This window comes from Rhinatrema bivittatum, chromosome 10 (assembly GCF_901001135.1).
Source record: "Rhinatrema bivittatum chromosome 10, aRhiBiv1.1, whole genome shotgun sequence".
In the NCBI taxonomy this organism is placed as follows: Eukaryota; Metazoa; Chordata; class Amphibia; order Gymnophiona; family Rhinatrematidae; genus Rhinatrema; species Rhinatrema bivittatum.
The window spans coordinates 127,804,031-127,825,313 of NC_042624.1; the positions used below are offsets into that span (position 1 = coordinate 127,804,031).

Below are 21,283 nucleotides of genomic sequence, written 5' to 3' on the forward strand. Positions count from 1 at the left end.
ATAGCCTCAATCCTCCTAGCCTGAGCAAATTTTAGAGCTGCCCCTCTTTCCAATGGAATGGTGGTTCTCTTAGTAACAGTGCAAACTAAGGCATCCACCTTCGGGAATCGCAACTGATCCCTTGCCTTCGGATCCAAGGGGTACAAACTCGCTAAAGCATGCCCACTTTAAAACTTGCCTCCTGGGCACTCCCTTCAAGGCCAATCAATTCTTGAATTGGATCCAGGAGGGAAAAGAAACAGAGCGCTCTGCGTAAGGTGACTAATATGGGAACTTTCTTTTGCAAGCCCATAGCGTCGCCCCCATCCACATCGAGGGTCTTCAGGGTCTGAGTCAACAGACTCAGCAATTCATCTTTGTGAAAAAAACTGAAGCAGAGTCTGATGCAGTTCTAAATCAGGTGAAATTTCTTCCTCTTCCAAAGGGGAGAAACACAAGTCCCTATTGGAGTCATCCAACATATCATGATCCACATCCCCCTGGACATCACGTAAAGTGCTCCTGCTGGGTAAAAAGGTTATTTTACAAAATTGGCTGAATGAAGAACCTCCTACCCTTACTCAATGGCAGAATTTAGTGCATGTCATGTGCATTTTTAAAAACTACGTTGAACAAGTGGATATTTCGAAAAAGGCCAAGACCTTTCTCTGGATATGGAATCCTTATATTCAGTCGCTGCCCCACAAAGCTCGGAGTGTGCTTCTGAATGACATTTCTGAGACACACTCTGAACCTTCTCGAGGGCTATAACTTTCACAGCCTTGTGGGAGGGGGGGGGGCTTTTATACTGGGGTGTTTTTTGGGGAATATTCTTGCAGTATTGGGGCACTGGTCAGAGTCCACCAGTGTTCCCGAGTTGTATTCCGTTCCTATTGCTATTATGTTCATGTTTATGAAATTCAATAAAAAGATTTAACCATAAGAATCACCACCCAGGAAAAAGATCTGGGCATCCTAGTGGACACATTTTTTAAATCAGCTCAGCATGCAGTGGCGGTCAAAAAGCGAACATATTTTTAGGAATGGAATGAAAAATAAAAAAGCAAATGTCAAAATGCATCTATATCTCTCCATTGTGAGGCTGCACCTGGAGTATTGTGTGCAGTTCTGGTCGCCGTATCTCAAAAAAGGTGAAAGAAGGCTGACCACAATGATAAGGGGATGAAAAGGCTAAAGGGGTTAGGGCTGTTCAGCTTGGGAAATAAATAGTTCTGGAGGAATATGATAGAGGTCTATAAAATCATGAGTGGAATAGAACAGGTAAATGTTAATAAAATACAAAGTCTAAGGGGTATTCCCTGACTTTAGTATGTAGCGTATTCAAAACAATTAGTAGAAAATCCTTTTTCACTTAGGGCCAGATTTTCGAACCTATGCGCGGGTGTAGATTTGTGCGTGCAACCCAGTGCGCACAAATCTACGCCTGATTTTATAACATGCGCGCGCAACCGCGCATGTTATAAAATCCAGGGTCAGCGCGCAAGGGGGTGCAGACCCCTAGGGGAGCCCTGATGGCTTTCCCCGTTCCCTCCGAGGCCGCTCCGATTTGGAGTGGCCTTGGAGGGAACTTTCCTTTCACAACCCCCCCCCCCCCCCACCTTTATTTAAGTTGCGCCTGCCTCTGGGCAGCTGTAGGTTGCGTGCACCGGCCGAGTGGGTCTTCGGAGGCCTCTGGCCAAGCCCCGGGACATAAGTGCATCTCGGGGCTTGCGCGCGTTGCCGAGCCTATGCAAAATAGGCTCGGCATACGCAGGAGAGATTTTAAAGGGTTACGCGCGTAACCCTTTTAAAATCCGCCCCTATGTGCACAATTAAGCTCTGGAATTCATTGCCCGAGGACGTAGTTAAGGCAGTTAATGTCCCAGTGTTTAGAAAAGGTTTGGTCAAGTTCCTGGAGGAGAAGCTCATAAACTATTATTAAACATGTAGACTTAAGAACAGCCACTGCTTATCACTGTGCATTGGTAGCATGGGATCTATTTATGGTTTGGGATCTTGCCAGATATTTGAGACCTGGATTGGCCACTGTTAGAAACAGGGTATTGGGCTTGATGGACCCTCGGTCTGACCCATTATGGCAATTCTTATGTTCTTATGAGGATGCTGGGTTAGAAGGATCTTTGACCTAAGCCAGTTTGGCAGCTTAGCTTAACTTCTAAATCTGAGGAATGGTTCTAAATCTGAGGAATGTGAGAATCTCTCATTGGATAAGGATTTAGGAGCTTAGAGATTTACTTTGAAATTTTGAATCTCCTATGTTTTATTTTTTCCTATACAGCTTCAAGATGCTTTTTCCAAAGGAAAATTAAAGCCAGGCCTGAATATCATAATGGAAGGAAAAAAGGCAACTGTAAACAGTGTGGTAAGCTGCAGTGGGAGGGAAAAGTTTTATATTGTTCAGCAGACATGTATAATACAGAGTAAATGGGAGCTGTTTGTCCTCTTAGTGTTAGTGTATTATTTATTGTATGTATATATTTCAGCATAGGTAACATAGAAATAATAGCAGAAAAGGACCAAACAGTCCATCCAGTCTGCCCAGCAAGCTTAAGGTAGTATTTGCAGTGCTAAACAAGTCACTCCCAGACCATCAGTCAGGGTCCTTGTTGGTTGCTGTTTAAGTCCAAATCCCCATCAGCTCTTGCCATTGAAGCAGAGAATAATGTTGGGAGTTGCATCAAAAGTTTCAGGGTAGTAACAACAACATCAGCAAGTTACCATCCTGCTAATTTGTTTTCCCAGACCGTAACATTCAATATCCTTGTTGGTTGTTGTCTGAATCTAATTCCCCTTTCCCTCTTTTCTTCCTGCCATTGAAGTAGAAAGCAATGATGGAGTTGCATCAACAGTATGAAGGCTTTTTGGTTAAGGGTAGTAAATGCCATACCAGCAAGTTACTCCCATGCACTCTTTTTTCTTCATTTCCATCCTCTAGCCTTGAGGGATCCACAGTGTTTATCCCATGCCCCTTTGATTCTTTCACTGTTATTGTCTTCACCACCTCTTCCGGAAGGGCGTTCCAGGCATCCACCACCCTCTCTGTGAAGAAATATTTCTTGATGTTGGTTCTGAGTTGTCCTCTATGAAGAAATATTTCCTGACTTTGGTTCTGAGTCATCTTCCCTGGAGTTTCATGACGTGACCCCTAGTTCCCTGTACGTACCTGGATCAGTCCAGACAGTGGGTTATGTCCCCAATCCAGCAGATGGAGTCAGTACAAGCTTTGAGGGGGCGTCACCATATATACTACTACCCCCTCTGCAGGAGTTCAGTATCTTCTGACTCCAGCAGATGCGAGTAGGGGAATCAGGCTTCCCCTCCTTTTCCTTTTTTCTTCACTTTCTTGCTTGATTATGGGTTGTTGTTGTCTTTTTCTGTGGATCAAGTTTGTATCAAGTTTGTATTAAGTTTAAAAAAAAAAAAAAAAAAAGGCAGAGTTCTTTCAACTTCTGGGGAGTGGCTTCTCTTCCTTGTCTCTTCTCTGCGGCCTTGCTGTTTATTTCTCGTTGCAGCCAGGGGTAAGTTTGTTTTTCCTTTGTAGTTTTTTCCTTCACAGCTCAGCCCCCGGTGCCCGCGAAAGCCGGTGGAGCCGGCCTCTTCGCTCTTTACTCCCTCACCCGCGGCCATTTTACAGCTCCTCATGGGCTGCTGAGCCATTTAGGGAAAGATGTCTGGGGTGGGTCGTGTGGCCGGGAAGGCCCCCCCGCGGCACCCTCCTCTATTTTCAGACAGCGGACAGTGCAGGCCGACCGGGCCCCCCCGCAGTGGCACTTTTGTGCGCGTGGCCCCCCCCCGTGGCTTTTTCTTTTCTCCTACAGCGATCCGATGCCGCGGCCGTCCCGCTGTGCGGCCTGCGGAGACCCAGGGTCCCGGATTTCCCGGGAGGGCATCTGTGCACGATGCCTTCCCGGGGGGGAAGGTACCTCACAGTCCCTGACTGATTTCTCTTTTTTGCCCGGGCGGCGCGGGCCGGCCACTCCGCCATTTTTGGCGGGAACGGCGGCCATTTTACATTCTGAGTGCCCTGAGGCGCAGGCCACGAGGGGGAACGGATCCCTGGAGGACTCTACCAGCGGGGGTGTTCCCCCGATTTTGGTGCAGGAACCAAGCACCCAGAGCCAGGGAGCAGGAACCACGCCGCCCCCGAAGCGCACCCGAGCAAGCCGGGGTTCTCTCCGGAGTTTATCCTGCTCATGCATACCGCTTATCTGCAGGGGCTGGAAGCACCTGTGGGACCCCCCCCTCCTAAGATCCCTCGGATGTCGCCCTCGACGCCGGCCCCCCCCTGACCCTCCGGGAGTGGGGGCCTCCCGCCTTCCTACCGGGTCTGATCCACGCCCGCGGCAGTGGGGGCAGTGCCAGACCCAGCGGGACATGGACTTGACCTCCCGGACGGGGGACAAGGGGACGGCACGCAGGAGGGGGATGATCCGCGTACCCTACGCCTCTTCCAGAGGGAAGAGCTGGACGACCTCATCCCGCAGATCATCCAAGAATTAGATTTGGATCCGCCACCAGACCCGCCTGCCCCAGTAGCTCCCGCTGTCGTCACTTCTTCAAGGAAGGGAGATCCTGTCCTGGCGGCACTCCGGCCGAGGGCTCGGGCTTTTCCCATTCATGACTCGTTTTTACAACTTCTCACCAGGGAATGGGAAACCCCGGAGGCCTCCCTGAAGAGCAGCCGGGCTATGGAAAAGCTGTACCCGCTCCCCGAAGATTTTCTGGACCTCATCAAGGTCCCGAAGGTGGATTCCGCAGTGTCGGCGGTCACGAAGAGGACGACTATCCCAGTGACGGGAGGTGCGGCGTTGCAGACACACAGGATCGTAAGTTGGAAGTTTTCCTTAAGCGGGTTTTTGAGGTCTCCGCTCTGGGTATGCGGGCGGTGATGTGCAGTTCGCTTGCCCAGCGGGCTAGTCTCCTTTGGGTGCAACAACTCCTCACGTCTCAGAACCTGCCGTCCGATGAGGCTGCCCAGGCAGATCGGCTAGAAGCCGCAGTGGCGTATGGGGCGGACGCCTCGTACGACCTTTTTCGGGTCCTCGCAAGATCCATGGTTTCGGTAGTGGCAGCACGACGACTACTGTGGCTACGCAATTGGGCGGCTGATACGTCCTCTAAGTCGAGTCTGGGCTCTCTTCCCTTCAGGGGCAAGTTTCCCTTCGGGGAGGATTTGGACCAGATCATCAAGTCCCTGGGGGAGAACGCTGTTCATCGGCTGCCGGAGGATAGGTTTCGACCATCCAGAGCATTTTCTTCTTCTCGGACCAGAGCCAGAGCGCAACGGCGCTACAGGGGATACAGACAGGCGGGCTCCCGGTCATCCGCCCCCAGGTCTCAGCCCTGGTCGCGCTCCTTTCGTGGGCGTCGGCCCGCACGCACTACTCCCGGAACCGGGAACCCCTATACCAAGTCTTCACAATGATGCCAGTCTCGCCCACTCCCCTGTCCCCAGGATTGGGGACCGACTAACGTATTTCTACGCGGAGTGGGCACGGATCACCTCGGACCAGTGGGTCCTGGATACCATAAAACACGGCTACGCATTGGAATTTGTCCGCCCCCCGCAGGGAAGGTTCATCTTTTCCCCCTGTGGCTCGGACCTCAAGAGAGGAGCGGTGCAGCTGACTCTGGACAGACTCCGGGAGATAGGCGCTATTGCGCCCGTGCCCTTCGGAGAGGTGGGCTCGGGCCACTATTCCATCTATTTCGTCGTACCAAAGAAGGACGGTTCCTTCCGGCCTATCCTAGACCTCAAGGAAGTCAACAAATCCCTTCGAGTCGTTCGGTTCCGCATGGAAACGCTCCGGTCAGTGATTGTGGCGGTGCATCGGGGGGAGTTCCTCGCCTCCCTGGACTTAACGGAGGCCCACCTGCACATTCCCATCCGCCCGGACCACCACCGTTTCCTTCGTTTCAAAATTCTGGACCAGCATTTTCAGTTCACGGCTCTCCCGTTCGGATTGGCGACGGCGCCGCGCACCTTCACCAAGATCATGGTAGTCGTGGCGGCAGCTCTCCGGAAGGAGGGCATCCTGGTGCATCCTTATCTGGACGATTGGCTCCTCCGGGCGAAGTCATTCGATCATGGACGCTCAGCGGTGACTCGAGTAGTACGGTTTCTACATTCCCTGGGATGGGTAGTGAACTTCTCCAAGAGCTCCCTCATGCCCTCGCAATGCTTGGGTTTTTTTGGGGGCGACCTTCGACACCCTACTGGGCAAAGTTTTTCTGCGCCAGGACAAAGCTCAGTCCTTGCGGGATCACACACGACGGTTCTCTGCGTTACCAGAGCCCACCTCCTGGGACTACCTGCAACTCCTGGGAGTGATGGGGTCCACCATCGACCTTGTACCTTGGGCTTTCGCGCACCTCAGGACCTTACAGTGGGCGCTCCTCTCCCGTTGGAAACCAGTATCGCAGGACTACCAGATGATTCTCCCGCTCCCGCAGAATGCCAGGGACAGTCTGGGCTGGTGGTTGGATCCGCCGAACCTGGCCCGTGGCGTGTCCCTCGATCTGCCAAATTGGGTGGTGGTGACCACCGATGCCAGTCTAGCAGGCTGGGGTGCAGTCTGCGATAGAAGCGCCACGCAGGGGACGTGGTCCACGGTGGAGGCGAAGTGGTCAATCAACCGTCTGGAAACCAGAGCGGTCCAGCTAGCTCTGCGACATTTCCTCCCGCTTCTTCGGAACCGGGAAGTCAGAATCCTATCGGACAACGCTACCACCGTGGCCTACATCAACCGACAAGGAGGCACGCGCAGCCCGCAGGTCGCGCTCGATGCGGCGCTGCTGATGCAATGGGCGGAGCGTCATCTCGTCCGGCTAGCGGCCTCGCACATCGCCGGTGTGGACAACGTCCAGGCGGACTTCCTCAGTAGTCAACTGCTGGACCCCGGAGAGTGGTCTCTCTCCGACAAAGCGATGCAACTTCTCATCCATCGGTGGGGGGCCCCCCACTTGGATCTGATGGCGTCCGCTCTCAACGCCAAGGCTCCACGCTTCTTCAGTCGCCAGAGAGAGCGCGGCGCGGAGGGAGTGGATGCCCTGGTCCTCCCGTGGCCGCCACATCTTCTGCTCTACGGTTTTCCACCATGGCCCCTGGTGGGCAGGATGCTCCGCAGAATAGAAAGCCATCAGGGGACCGTGGTTTTCGTCGCCCCAGAATGGCCCAGGCGACCCTGGTTTGCGGACCTGCTACAGCTGGTGATCGACGGGCCAATCAGGCTGGGGCACCTCCCCCAGCTCCTACATCAGGGCCCGGTATTTTTCGAGCAGGCAGAACTCTTCTGTCTTGCGGCCTGGCTTTTGAGAGGCGCCGCCTCCGGCGTTGGGGCTACTCGGAGGCGGTAGTATCCACGCTATTGCGGGCACGAAAGACATCGACGTCGGCGGCCTATGTTCGAGTCTGGAAGGTGTTCGAGCTGTGGTGTACCAGCCAGGCCACGAGACCCGCTAAGGCTTCTGTACCTCAGATCCTTCAGTTTCTATAGGCGGGGGTGGAAAAAGGGCTCGCCTATACTTCACTACGGGTTCAGGTGGCCGCCCTTGGCTCGCTGTTGAGCGATGGGGGCTCTCTTCTACAGTATCCTGACATTGCTCGTTTTCTCAAGGGTGTCAAGCATATGCGTCCTCCGTTACGGGACCCTTGTCCCTCCTGGAGTCTTAACCTTGTGCTTCGCTCCCTGTCGGGACCACCGTTCGAGCCGCTGCGCAGCGCAACGATAAAGGATCTCACTCTCAAGACTGTATTTCTTGTGGCCATCTGTTCCGCTCGACGCATCTCGGAGCTGCAGGCTCTGTCGTGTAGAGAGCCCTATCTCCGTTTCTCCAACTCTGGAGTTTCGCTTCGCACCGTTCCCTCCTTCCTTCCGAAGGTGGTTTCTGCATTCCATGTGAACCAGACGGTGGAGTTGCCGTCCTTCTCTTCCTCAGAGCCGAAGTCTCTCCGTCTCTTGAATGTCAAGCGCACTCTGCGCCTCTATCTGGAGGCTACAAATGAGTTCCGGACCTCTGACTATCTCTTCGTACTCTGGGCCGGTCCTAAGAAGGGGTCTCAGGCCTTGAAGACTACCATTGCCAGATGGCTGAAGGCCGGCATTGCTGCTTCCTACATTGGGGCGGGTCGGACTCCCCCACCCGGAATCGTAGCGCATTCTACACGTTCTCAGGCGGCTTCCTGGGCGGAGGTTCGCTCGGTATCCTCGCAGGAAATTTGTAGGGCAGCCACCTGGAAATCGTTACACACGTTCTCGAGGCACTATCGTCTGCACCTCGCCTCTTCGGTCTCTGGACACTTTGGCGAGCAGGTTCTCCGAGCAGGCCTCGCAGGACCCCACCCGATTTAGGGAAGCTTGGGTACCTCCCACTGTCTGGACTGATCCAGGTACGTACAGGGAAAAGAAAATTATTACTTACCTGCTAATTTTCGTTCCTGTAGTACCATGGATCAGTCCAGACGCCCACCGCGTTTGGGTTCTTGATCCTGCTCAGCTCTGCGCTACTTCTTGCTCGCAGTGTTCTGTGCCTTCACAGTCATTTCTTTTCGCTGTTTTTCACAGCTCCCTACAAGTTGGTAGGATGTTTGCAGTTACTTGTTGCGGTTACAATTGTTTTCATTATCTGTTTCCACAAACTTGATCCTTCGGGGGTTTCTACTCTGGCTTTGATATACTCGATACTGAACTCCTGCAGAGGGGGTAGTAGTATATATGGATACGCCCCCTCAAAGCTTGTACTGACTCCATCTGCTGGATTGGGGACATAACCCACTGTCTGGACTGATCCATGGTACTACAGGAACGAAAATTAGCAGGTAAGTAATAATTTTCTTTTCTACTGATTTCTTTCCCATGGAAAAGTTTGTCGATTGTGCATCATTAAAACCTTTCAAGTATCTGAAGGTCTGTTTCATATCTCCAAGATCCCTTGGAAGAAGGGTAAATTCCCCTAGGATGAGAAGCAAATTGAACCATGTTACAGTTCTTTCATAGAGATGAATTGCTCTCCCAAACCCTGAAAACGCTGGGAGCTCCTGGAGCGGAATCTATGATGGAACCAAAGAAGAATCCCATTCTGATATCCTTGCGAAAAGCCTCTTGCTACTTCCCAGTACTGGAAGCCATCCAGGAGTTGATTGACTTGGAATGGGATGCCCCACAAGCAAGTTTTAAAGGGGGCCGGGCATTAGACGCTCTATATCCGCTGGATCCAGTTGTGAGAGACCGTTTGCGTTTCCCTAAAGTGGATGCACTGGTCTGCGCTGTCTCTAAGCGAACAACTATCCTAGTGGAGGGAGGAGCAGCCTTAAAGGATGCGAATGATAGACAATTGGAGTCTATCCTTAAACAACAGTTTTGTTAGGAACTGGGGAACCTTTTGGGGAAGGGGGAGTCTCTTCTGAAGGGATGGGCTCCACCTTAACCAGGGTGGAACCAGACTGCTGGCGCTAACCTTTAAAAAGGAGATAGAGCAGCTTTTAAACTAGAACAAAGGGGAAAGCCGACAGTCGCTCAGCAGCGCATGGTTCGGAGAGAGGTATCTTCAAAGGATACTAATGATGCATTAGAATTAGGGCATCCCGACAGTGAGGTTCCAATACTAAGAAAAGTAGTCCAAGTGCCTGTAACTAAAAACTCACCTGAGCTAAAAATTCTAACTTATCCCTATCAATTAAAAAGCAGAATGAAAATACAAACAAAAAACAAACTTTGAAATGTTTGTATGCTAATGCCAGAAGTCTAAGAAGTAAGATGGGAGAATTAGAATGTATAGCAGTGAATGATGACATAGACTTAATTGGCATCTCAGAGACATGGTGGAAAGAGGACAACCAATGGGACAGTGCTATACCGGGGTACAAATTATATCGCAATGACAGAGAGGAGCACCCAGGAGGCGGTGTGGCGCTTTATGTCCGGGATGGCATAGAGTCCAACAGGATAAACATCCTGCATGAGACTAAATGCACAATTGAATCTTTATGGGTAGAAATCCCTTGTGTGTCGGGCAAGACTATAGTGATAGGGGTATACTACCGTCCACCTGGTCAAGATGGTGAGACTGATAGTGAAATGCTAAGAGAAATTAGGGAAGCTAACCAAATTGGTAGTGCAGTAATAATGGGAGACTTCAATTACCCCAATATTGACTGGGTAAATGTATCATCGGTACATGCTAGAGTTATAAAGTTCCTGGATGGAATAAATGACATTTTTATGGAGCAATTGGTCCAGGAACGGTGGTGGGGCCACTTGACAATAGTGATCATAATATGATCAAATTTGAATTAATGACTGGAAGGGGGGACCGTAAGCAAATCCATGGCTCTAGTGCTAAACTTTCAAAAGGAAAACTTTGATAAAATGAGAAAAATTGTAAGAAAAAAACTGAAAGGAGCAGCTACAAAGGTAAAAAGTGTGCAAGAGGAGGACCGGAAGGCTCATCTGCATACTGCTCCCAGCATCCCCCAGGAGAGGAGTCCAGAGGTCACCGCGAGCGATCCAGGGATTGACTTCCACAGCCCCAGTTTCAGAAATTTTTGGACTTATAAATGTTTCGTGAAAGGTGAAATAGAGGGATATATTATTTAGAGTTTGTGTGTGTCTGAGGTAATAAGCAAGCCAGAGATAGTTCATTCTAGTGTCTGTCTTTCCCACCCACTCAACCCTTAATTTTTAGGCACGAGACACTTTCTCATTAAAAATCAATCAGGGTCTTATCTAAATCATACTATTGTACCAGCCATTATTGAAAGTTTGATCATCCCCTTGTAGGACATTAGCTGATTAACTAGAATATTCACCTGTAAATTTAAAGTACTCTCATTCCAACTCCCTTAGTATCCTAAACTTAACGAGGAACTCAATAAAACTAAGATGAAGGCAGCAGTCCAGCAGCAAGAGGCAGGCTTTCCAGTCTTTTGCATTGAGTGTCACATGTATGATTTTTTACCTGCCAGTGAGAGATTGTATGTGTGCACTCGGTGCAAAGAGCTCCTGACTCTCAGGGAACGAGTCCGATCTCTGGAGAGTTTGAAAATGAATCTATTCCTTGAGCAGTGTAGTACAGTGTTGAATTACTGGGTTCAAAGTTCATCTGTAGATCTAAAATGCTTCTGGCCATGCGGAATGTATTTTTTCACATGTCTTTTTAAAAGAAGTGGATATTTTTTTCTGTTTCTTATTGTTCTTCAAATGGCAAGCAATTCAGTAAGGCACAAGCTGTAGGTCCAAATTCTGTAAATCCTTCAGAGAGCGTGAACTGACTTGCCAAGGTCACGAGGAGCATCTGTGAAGCAAGATTTGAACTCTGTCTTCTCTTGGTCCTCTGCCCAGTACTTTTAACCACTAGACTACTCCACGTTTTGTCCAATATTGGTCTTATATGTACAGAGAGAGAGACAGACTGATGGGAGGAACGACATAGAATTGTGTGGTATCATTTTTATTTATTTAAAATCACTTAGGTCCCACTCCGAAGTTACTGAAGAACAGGGTGAAAGCCATTCCTCAGAATGCTGATTGTTTTTTCTTTTTATAGGAAGGCCTGCACCTGTGTCTAACTGAACTGAAGAGAGACCTGGCATGGGTGGAAAGATTAGATGTGACCACTAGTCTGACACCGTTGTTAGCACCAGTCTTGGTAGGGCACTCACAGGGCCAAGCTCCTATGACAGAAAAGTCCAAAATGGATGCAGAAGATGACTTCCAGAGAGAGATAAGCTTGTGAGTTTCAGACTAGGACACTAAAGGGAGGGGACTGTCACAGAACATAAGAACCTGCCATACTGGGTCAGACCAAGGGTCCATCAAGCCCAGCATCCTGTTTCCAACAGAGGCCAAACCAGGGTTACAATTTCCTGGGAAATGCTCAAATAGTAAATAGACTGACAGGCTCTCCTAATTCCAATAGTGCAGTAATAATGTGAGACTCCAATTACCCCAATGTTGACTGGGTAAGTGAAACATCAGGGCATGCTAGAGAGAGAAAGTTCCTGGATGGAATAAAAGTCAGTTTTATGGAGCAAAACCTCATCAGGAACTGATGAGGGAGCAATTTTAGATTTAATTCTGAATGGAACACAGTATTTTTTGAGAGAGGTAATAGTGTTGGGGCCGTGTGGCAATAGTGATCATAATATGATCAAATTTGAATTAATGATTGGAAGGGGGAAGGTATGTAAATCCATGGCTCTAGCACTAAACTTTGAAAATGGAAACTGTAATAAAATGAGAAAAATAGTTGGGAAAAAACTGAAAAGAGCAGCTACAAAGGTAAAAAATGTGCAACAGGCATGGACATTGTTTAAAAAAAATACCATCCTAGAAGCACAGACCAGATGTATTCCAGACATTAAGAAAGGTGGAAGGAAGGCAAAACGATTACCGGCATGGTTAAAGGGGGAGGTGAAAGAAGCTATTTTAGCCAAAAGATCTTCTTTCAAAAACTGGAAGAAGGATCCTTCAGAAGAAAATAGGATAAAGCATAAACATTGGCAAGTTAAGTGTAAGACATTGATAAGACAGGCTAAGAGAGAATTTGAAAAGAAGTTGGCCATGGAGGTGAAAACTTAGGATAAAAACTTTAAAAAATATATCCGAAGCAGAAAGCCTACAAGGGAGTGGGTTGGTCCGTTAGATGATCGAGGGGTTAAAGGGGCACTTAGAGAAGATAAGGCCATCGCGGAAAGATTAAATGATTTCTTTGCTTCGGTGTTTACTGAAGAGGATGTTGGGGAGATACCCCTTCTGGAGAAGGTTTTTATGGCTGATGATTCTGATCAACTGAAACAAATCACGGTGAAACTGGAAGATGTGGACTGGAGATTTAGTTCTGAAAGAACTAAAAAATGAAATTTCAGAACTATTAGGTTACAAATTTTTACTATCATTAAAATCTTCTAATGTACCTGAAGATTGGAAGATGGCCAAAGTAACCCCAATATTTAAAAAGGGCTCCAGGGGTGATCCAGGAAACTACAGACTGATGAGCCTGACTTCAGTGCCGAGAAAAATCGTGGAAACTATTATAAAGAATAAAATCACAAAACATTTAGATAGTCATGGTTTGATGGGACACAGCCAGCATGGATTTACCCAAGGGAAGTCTTGCCTCACAAATCTCCTACATTGTTTTGAAGGGGTGAATAAACATGTGGACAAAGGTGAAGGCATTTGACAAAGTCCCTCATGAGAGGCTTCTAAAAAAAACTAAAAAGTCATGGGATAGGAGGAGCTGTCCTTTTGTGGATTGCAAGTTGGTTAAAAGACAGGAAACGGTGTTTGCGGCTCCGATAATGTGAATCCATTCCTGTTATATCTTAATGTTGTTTACTTGTAACGTGCATAATAAAAATTTAAATTAAAAACAATAAAAGAAAAGACAGGAAACAGAGAGTAGGATTAAATGGTCAGTTTTCACAGTGCTAAAAAGTAAACAGTGGAGTGCCTCAGGGATCTGTACTTGGACCAGTGCTTTTCAATATATTTATAAATGATCTGGAAAGGGGTACGATGAGTGAGGTGATCATATTTGCGGATGACACTTATTATGCAGAATAATTAAATCTCAAGCGGATCGTGATGAATTGCAGGAGGATCTTGTGAGACTGGAAGATTGGGCTTCCAAATGGCAGATGAAGTTTAACGTGGCCAAGTGCAAAGTGATGCATATAAGGAACAATAACCATTGCTGTAGTTACATAATGTAGGTTCCATATTATGAGCTACCATCCAGGAAAAAGATCTAGGCATCATAGTGGATAACACATTGAAATCATCAGCCCAGTGTGCTGCGGCAGTCAAAAAAGCAAACAATGTTAGGAATTATTAGAAAGAGAAAGGTGAATTAAACGGAAAATGTCATAATGCTTCTGTATCGCTTCATGGTAAGACTGCACCTTGAGTACTGTGTACAATTCTGGTCGCTGCATCTCAAAAAAGATATAGCTGCACTGGAGAAAGTGCAGAGAAGGGCAACCAAAATGATAAAGGGGATGGAACAGCTCCCCTATGAGGAAAGGTTAAAGTTAGGGCTGTTCAGTTTGAGAAGAGACAACTGAGGGGGAGATATGATAGAAGTCTACAAAATCATGAAAGGACTTGAACAAGTTAATGTAAATCGGTTATTTACTCTCTCAGATAATAGAAGGACCAGGGAGCACTCCATGAAGTTAGCAAGTAGCTCATTTAAAACAAATTGAAGAAAATTCTTTTTCACTCAGCGCATAGTTAAACTCTGGAATTCATTGCCAGGGGATGTGGTTTCAGTAGTTAGTGTTTAATTAAGGTTTGGATAAATTCCTAGAAGTTAAATTCATAAACTGCTATAATGGTAATTAATAAGCAATAGTAGATTGTGATCTGTCTTAATGTTTGGGTACTTGCCAGATACTTATGACTTGGATTGGCCACTGTTGGAAACAGGATGCTGGGCTCGATGGACCCTTGGTCTGACCTAGTATGGCATTTCTTATGTTCTTATACAAGAAAGAAGGGTAAGCTGAATTAACCCATTTCATACCACTAGAAGGCAGGGGAGACTGGTGCAGCTCATCCATACTGAGAGGGAAAAAGAGGCTATGCGGCCTGCCCAGACTGAGTGAGAAGTAGACATGAGGGCATAGGCGTATGAGATTGGCAGTGGAAACTATGTGTGGTGGCGTTTTTTCAGCTCATAGTAGAAAATATATCAGCTGGGCAGTGGTAGGAGAATGTATGTTTGGGATTGGTGCGGTGGATTGGTAGTGCAATGTATATGTGAGATGTAAGCTGTAAAAGATATGTGGAGGACATGGGTAGTGTTGGTATAGATCATTGATAGAGTAATTATATGCTTGCCATTGATGCAAGGGACTCGTTATCTGGTGTTGATGCAGTGCACTGGTAGTGTAATATATCAGTGGGGCATTGAATGTAGAAATGTGGGCATTCATAGCAATATATTTGATGTCAGCAGATAAAGACCATTTGGCTTGCAGTATGTCTGATTGCCCCTGCTGTATTTAAGGATATCTTCCAGTTGCCCACCAAGATGACTCCTGCTTTTTGTCCTTAGAAGGGAACTGTAGCCATGAACCTGTTCCAGGTGCTAGGTAACAGCATATTATATCTGAGACTGAACCAAACACCCTGCTGCCATTGTACTTTGGTTGATCTTGACACAGTCATAGCACCGCTTTTTGCAAGTCTGCTTTGTCATTGCCCCTCTTAGTCCCAGCTGGGAACCGGGTAGATGAATGTATTTGTTTCCATACCTAGGCCCTCATTCCTGTTCTTATCACTGCTCTCTGGAGCATGTTTACATTCTATTATGGTTTGGTTGCTCCCAAGTATTCAATAAATGAACAGAACTGCTTGTGTAAAGCATTAGGTAGTAGCAGGTAAATCAAAGGTATTAGCATGGGGCAGTAGCAAAGCAGGAATGTTAGCATGGAGCATTGATAATTTGATGTATTTACAGGCGCAATAGCACAGGGTACTCGTAGTGGCGTGTGTGATTGGGGTGCTAGTGCTGGATGCTGTAGCTTAATGTGAGGGATTGGCAGTGCAATGTATGCATGAGAGTGATAGCATAGGTTTGGTAGTAGAGTGTGTGATTGGGGTGCTAGTGCTGGATGCCGTAGCTTAATGTGAGGGATTGGCAGTGCAATGTATGCATGAGAGTGATAGCATAGGTTTGGTAGTAGAGTGTGTGATTGGGGTGCTAGTGCTGGATGCCGTAGCTTAATGTGAGGGATTGGCAGTGCAATGTATGCATGAGAGTGATAGCATAGGTTTGGTAGTAGAGTGTGTGATTGGGGTGCTAGTGCTGGATGCCGTAGCTTAATGTGAGGGATTGGCAGTGCAATGTATGCATGAGAGTGATAGCATAGGTTTGGTAGTAGAGTGTGTGATTGGGGTGCTAGTGCTGGATGCCGTAGCTTAATGTGAGGGATTGGCAGTGCAATGTATGCATGAGAGTGATAGCATAGGTTTGGTAGTAGAGTGTGTGATTGGGGTGCTAGTGCTGGATGCCGTAGCTTAATGTGAGGGATTGGCAGTGTATGCATGAGAGTGATAGCATAGGTTTGGTAGTAGAGTGTGTGATTGGGGTGTTAGTGCTGGATGCCGTAGCTTAATGTGAGGGATTGGCAGTGCAATGTATGCATGAGAGTGATAGCGCAGGTTTGGTAGTAGAGTGTGTGATTGGGGTGCTAGTGCTGGATGCCGTAGCTTAATGTGAGGGATTGGCAGTGCAATGTATGCATGAGAGTGATAGCATAGGTTTGGTAGTAGAGTGTATGTTTAGGGTGTCGTTGCAGGAAATTGGTAGCACAATATATCAGGAATCAGGATGTGGTAGTGGAATGCACTCCCCACTATCCCAACTGAGTGCAGTTTTAGTGTTTTGATTTCTTACAAGTTGTAAATATGGAGTTAAGCTTCAGAGAGTTTAACAAGGTTTGTTTTCTTTTTAAATCTTTCTCAGTTATCACCAAGCTCAAGCTACTGTGCTGCAGGCTTTACCTCGACTCCACCGACTTCGAATACCTACAAAGCGCCCAGAAGATTACTTTGCAGAAATGGCAAAGACAGACCAACACATGCAAAAAGTATGTGGCTGCTTCCCAGTCATGTAACAAACCCTTTCTCTTTCTTTTTCCTCTTCTCTCGTTCCCCTTTTCTCCTGTAGTTCTTTGGGAATCTCCCTCTCCCTCTGTTCTTGCTTATCTAACAGATTTTGCTATTATATTTTCACCTTAATTTTCTCTCCTTAGATTCGGCAAAAGCTTCAGGCCAAACAGGTGGCCATGGAGAAGTCTGAGAAAGCCAAGCAGTTGCGAGCCTTGAAGAAGTATGGCAAAAAGGTGGGAAGGAATAGAACTGGAGCATGAGCCTTCTGAAGGGATAAACCTAGAAAAGGAGCAATGGTCCATGCAGTCTCTGCCGCGCCATGCAGGGTGTCCCCAGGTATCAGGCAGTGCTGCTGGACGTGCTTTGCTTATGGTCCATCTGTACCCCAGGCAATTAGCACTGCACATCTTTATGTCAGGCATGTTAGAGGCAGGGTGCTGGGCTTCATGGACCATTTGTTTCACCCAGCATTGACACTTCTTTCATGATCCATAGTGATTTGTTTTGTTTTTTTTAACTGAGAACATCCTAAGTAGGTGACAAGAGCAAGAAATAGAATTCAGGAAAGACAAAATTGTCAGGAGATACAAAGGGGCCAATGTAATAAGCTGTGCTTTGAGATTGTGCTGAAATTCAGCATGCAGGGCTGATATATAAGTTACAACTTATCCAACTAAGTGAGGCTATTTTAAAATTCAGCCCTGCGTGGCATTCCAGGAAGAAGCTTAGCCAGATAAGTGGTGATATTCAGCTGCTATTTGGTTAACTTAGCTGGAAAAGTTAGATCTGCTATTCAGCAGGTCTAAAGTTAGCTCTTAAGTTAAAGTTAGCTGGTTAAGTTTATCTGGGTATATTCAGCTGTGCGGCCATGCTGCTGAATATCCCAGATAAGTTTATCCAGCTATCTTGAGTTGGATAGCAGCTGAGTATCGACCTCACAGTTTCTTAATACATACAATAAAAAATATTTTACTTTCCATGAAGTAAGCAAATGGTATGCTAATGCAGTGGAAGTTAAAAGAGCATGCGAGCCCAAGTTAAAATGTGCACTCAGCCTTTTGCATAATTTGGAGGTGGGGAGAATCTACACACAAGAAACACAAATTATGTTTTGTGTGCTTAAGACTTTTAAGCACAGAGTAAATGATTTGTGTACATAAATGTTGAGGTGGGAAAAGGAACAATTGAGGAGAGCAAGGCACAGCAGGAAGTTGTGAGAAAGGTGCCAAGCTCCAGCTCCTTAAGCACAATCCTCCAGGTCTGCTTTAGAGGCTCTGGGAATGAATGATGTTAAATATTATAGTTATTACTTTCTAGTAAATTCTGAATTGTATTGGAAACCAATGCAGTGCCATCAAGGAGGGTGTTATTTGATTGTATTTCTTAAATCCTATAAATAGTCTTGCTGCGGCAATCTGAAGCAGTTGTAGTGGTTTTAAGTGACTTGCTGAAAGACCTAGAAGTAAGGAGTTGCAGTAGTCTAGGTTTGAGAATATTGGACCTTGTAACACTGTACGAAAGTCCACAACAGTTAATAGTGGTTTCAGTCTTTGTAGTATACGCAGTTTAACGTAACCTGTCTTAATCAATTTATTGATGAATCCAATTTCCTTTAACCATTGCCTTGAAAGCAGAGAGCAATGTTGGAGTGGCATCAAAAGTGTCAGGCTTAGTTATTAAGGGTAGTAAGCTCCACATCAGCTAGTTACCCCCATATTTATTTTGTTCCCAAAACCGTAAACCTTGGGGCCCTTGTTGGTTGCTGTCTGAATCCAATTCCCCTTTTCTCACTGCCGTTGAAGCAGAGAGCAATGATGGAGTTGCGTTAAGAGTAGCAACTGCCACACCAGCAAGTTAACCCCAGTTACCCCCATTCACTCTTTTTTCTTTATTGATCAAACCAGTACCGACTATGCTCCATCCGGTGGGGGGAAGAATTAGAAAGAAATAATTTATCTGGCACCAAATATTCCAGGACTTGTGGGTACTGAAAATTGTTCAGCATGGGTACGGTCTCAATTTTAACTGACAATCAGTGCTTCCTCAATCCACTGATCTGACTTCATGTACCTTCCCCACTTATGTCTGGAGATACGGCAATTATTGGCCCAGAGAGTTATACAGGAAGTTCCTCTCTCATAGTGAGGCAAAGGATTTTACTCTCAGTATTTCCTAATTCCCAAGACGTTTGGAGGCCTACACCCCATTCTGGACCTCCAGGATCTCAAAACAGTACATTTATCAGGAGAAATTCAAAATGACCTCGTTGGGCACCATTCTTCCCTTCATTCAATGGGGAGATTCGATGTGTTCTCTGGACCCCAAGGATGTCTATGCATACATCCCTAAACATCCTTTCTTTTGGTATTCTCTGCTTCTGGATGGAATCAGCACACTACCAATACAAAGCTTTTCCATTTTGACTTTTGGCTGCTCCCCTCTGAGTCTTCATAAAATGCCTTGCAATGGTAGTGGCCCACTTACGTCGCCAGGTAATTCTTGTATTTCTATACTTAGACGACTGGCTTCTAGTGTCCCCATCAGAAGTTTGTCTCCTGTGAGATCTAGCGACCATAATAGAAACCCAGCGGTCACTTGGGTTCCTCATAAACTTTGAGAAATCGATCCTAGTGCCCACTCAGCATCTTCAATTCATTGGGGCCATCAAAGACTAGGAGCAAGTAAGAGCATTCCTCCCTGTAGACAGAGCGACTGCATTAACCCGAATTGCCAACTCCCTGTTATCTTCCTCAGCCCTCACAGCACGCCACCTTCTAGTGCTTTTGAGACACATAGAAGAAGCAGTCCACATGGTCCCATTCAAATGCAAAGTCTTCAATGGACACTATACGCTCAATGGAATCAGCTCTTGCAGGCCTTCAATACATCCATCCGTCTCCCTCCAGAGATGAAGTCGGAAATGTATTGGTGATTACAGCCGACAGTGCTTCACCTAGGAATACCCCTCCAATCTACTCCTTATCAGGTTATACTAGTGACAGATGCATCAACTCTGGGCTGAGGAGTTCAAACTGGTCCCTACAGAACACAAGATATTTGGTCTCCTCAGGAGCACTGACTTCAAATCAACCTTCTAGAACTGCAAACAATGTACAAAGCCCTGCAGACCTTTACCCATCTCCTCCGGGGGAAGTGTGTCATGATTCAAAGACAATCAAGTTGCCATGTTTTATGTGAGCAAGCCGGGGGAACCAGATACTGGATCCTTTGTCAGGAGACCCTTCTCATATGGCAGTGGGTGATGGAAAATGAAGCCACTCATCAAGCCACTTAACTGTCTAGTATAGCAAATACTCTGGCAGATCGCTTCAGCAGAGTCTTCCATCTTACAGTGGTCACTACAGCAATCCATAGCCAACTGTCTGTTCTGGCTTTGGGATCAGCCTTGGATTGATCTCTTTGCAACAGAACAGAATAAAAAATGTTGATTCTGCTCTATATTACCCAGCATACTATGCAAAAAGGTCTTGTGTATGCTTTTCCTCTGCTGCCACTTATAGTGAGAACTATGTAGAAGCTTATGTGGGACCGAGCCACCATGATTCTGATCACACCAGTTTGGCTCAGACAAGCATGGAAAGTATATCTTGTACAACCATCTACAATGCCCCCCCCCCCCCCCCATACATGTTGGAGATGACTCGTGTTTCCTTTCTCAGGAAAGAGGGCCATCTATTTTACCCAGCCATTCAATTTCTCAACCTCAGGGCTTGGATATTAAGCATGCAGTCTTAATACCTTTGTCTCTTGAATCAGCATCTCTTAAGTATCTCACCTGGAAGGTTGTTTTCCTGTTGGCAGTCACTTCCATATGGCGTATTAGTGAACTCCAAGCTTTGGTGCATTATCCACCGTACCTTTAAGTTTTCCAAGTATAAAGTACTCCGCACACATTCCAGAGGTGGTAGCTGTTTTCCTATCTGCTTTCTTAGATCGCCTACCCTTTTGTTTTTTGGGTCCATGCTTTCTACGTAAACCAGTCAATTGACCTACCCTCTTTCTTTCCTTGACCTCACGTTCATGATGGAGTGAAGGCTCTTCATTCATTGGACTACAAAAGAGCTCTCACTTATTATAAATGTCATACTCAGGTCCATAGGAAATCGCTGCAGCTGTTTATTTCTTACGATCCAAACAGACTTGGCATAGTTGTGACTAAAAGAACCTTATCTAACTGGATTATGAGCTGCATCAACATTGCTATATTGTAGCTGGTCTCGATCTTTCCAATCCAGTTTGAGCACATCATTCAGTGCCACTGGATGAAGTCGCCCACTGATTGTGGCTCATTAATCCTGCTATCTACGGAAAACTCCATGTAAGGCAAGAAAACTTGCTTCTATTTGGTCAGGGGAAGATGGGCTTGCAGTGAGTACAAGAGCTAACTGGCTGCACCCTGGTATGGTGGGGATAAGTTAGGGTTTCATCATAGTTCCAGACTTTGAATTTTAGGGCTTTTTGTCTCTCTGATTCTTCATAGGTACAAACTGAGGTGCTACAGAAAAGACAGAAAGAGAAGTCGACAATGACGAATGCCATCAAAAAATACCAGAAAGGTAAGGTAGTTCATTCATCAATTAGAGTAGAGCGTGGTGATCTTGGTTATGTTGCTGCATTTTACTTTCTCTGTGGTAGGAGAGATT

The 21,283-nt window shown here is 46.7% G+C and overlaps 1 protein-coding gene across 3 annotated transcripts in view; it reads left to right on the forward strand.

Moving 5' to 3' along the window:
• Positions 1-21,283, forward strand: part of EBNA1BP2 (EBNA1 binding protein 2) — a 47,299-nt gene that overhangs the window by 7,054 nt on the left and 18,962 nt on the right. For all 3 annotated transcript variants that reach the window (XM_029618444.1, XM_029618445.1, XM_029618446.1), the window contains exons 3-7: positions 2,279-2,362; positions 11,545-11,729; positions 16,474-16,597; positions 16,763-16,852; positions 21,121-21,196. In XM_029618444.1, coding sequence (XP_029474304.1) covers positions 2,279-2,362; positions 11,545-11,729; positions 16,474-16,597; positions 16,763-16,852; positions 21,121-21,196 — 559 coding nt within the window. The remainder of the gene's footprint in view (positions 1-2,278; positions 2,363-11,544; positions 11,730-16,473; positions 16,598-16,762; positions 16,853-21,120; positions 21,197-21,283) is intronic.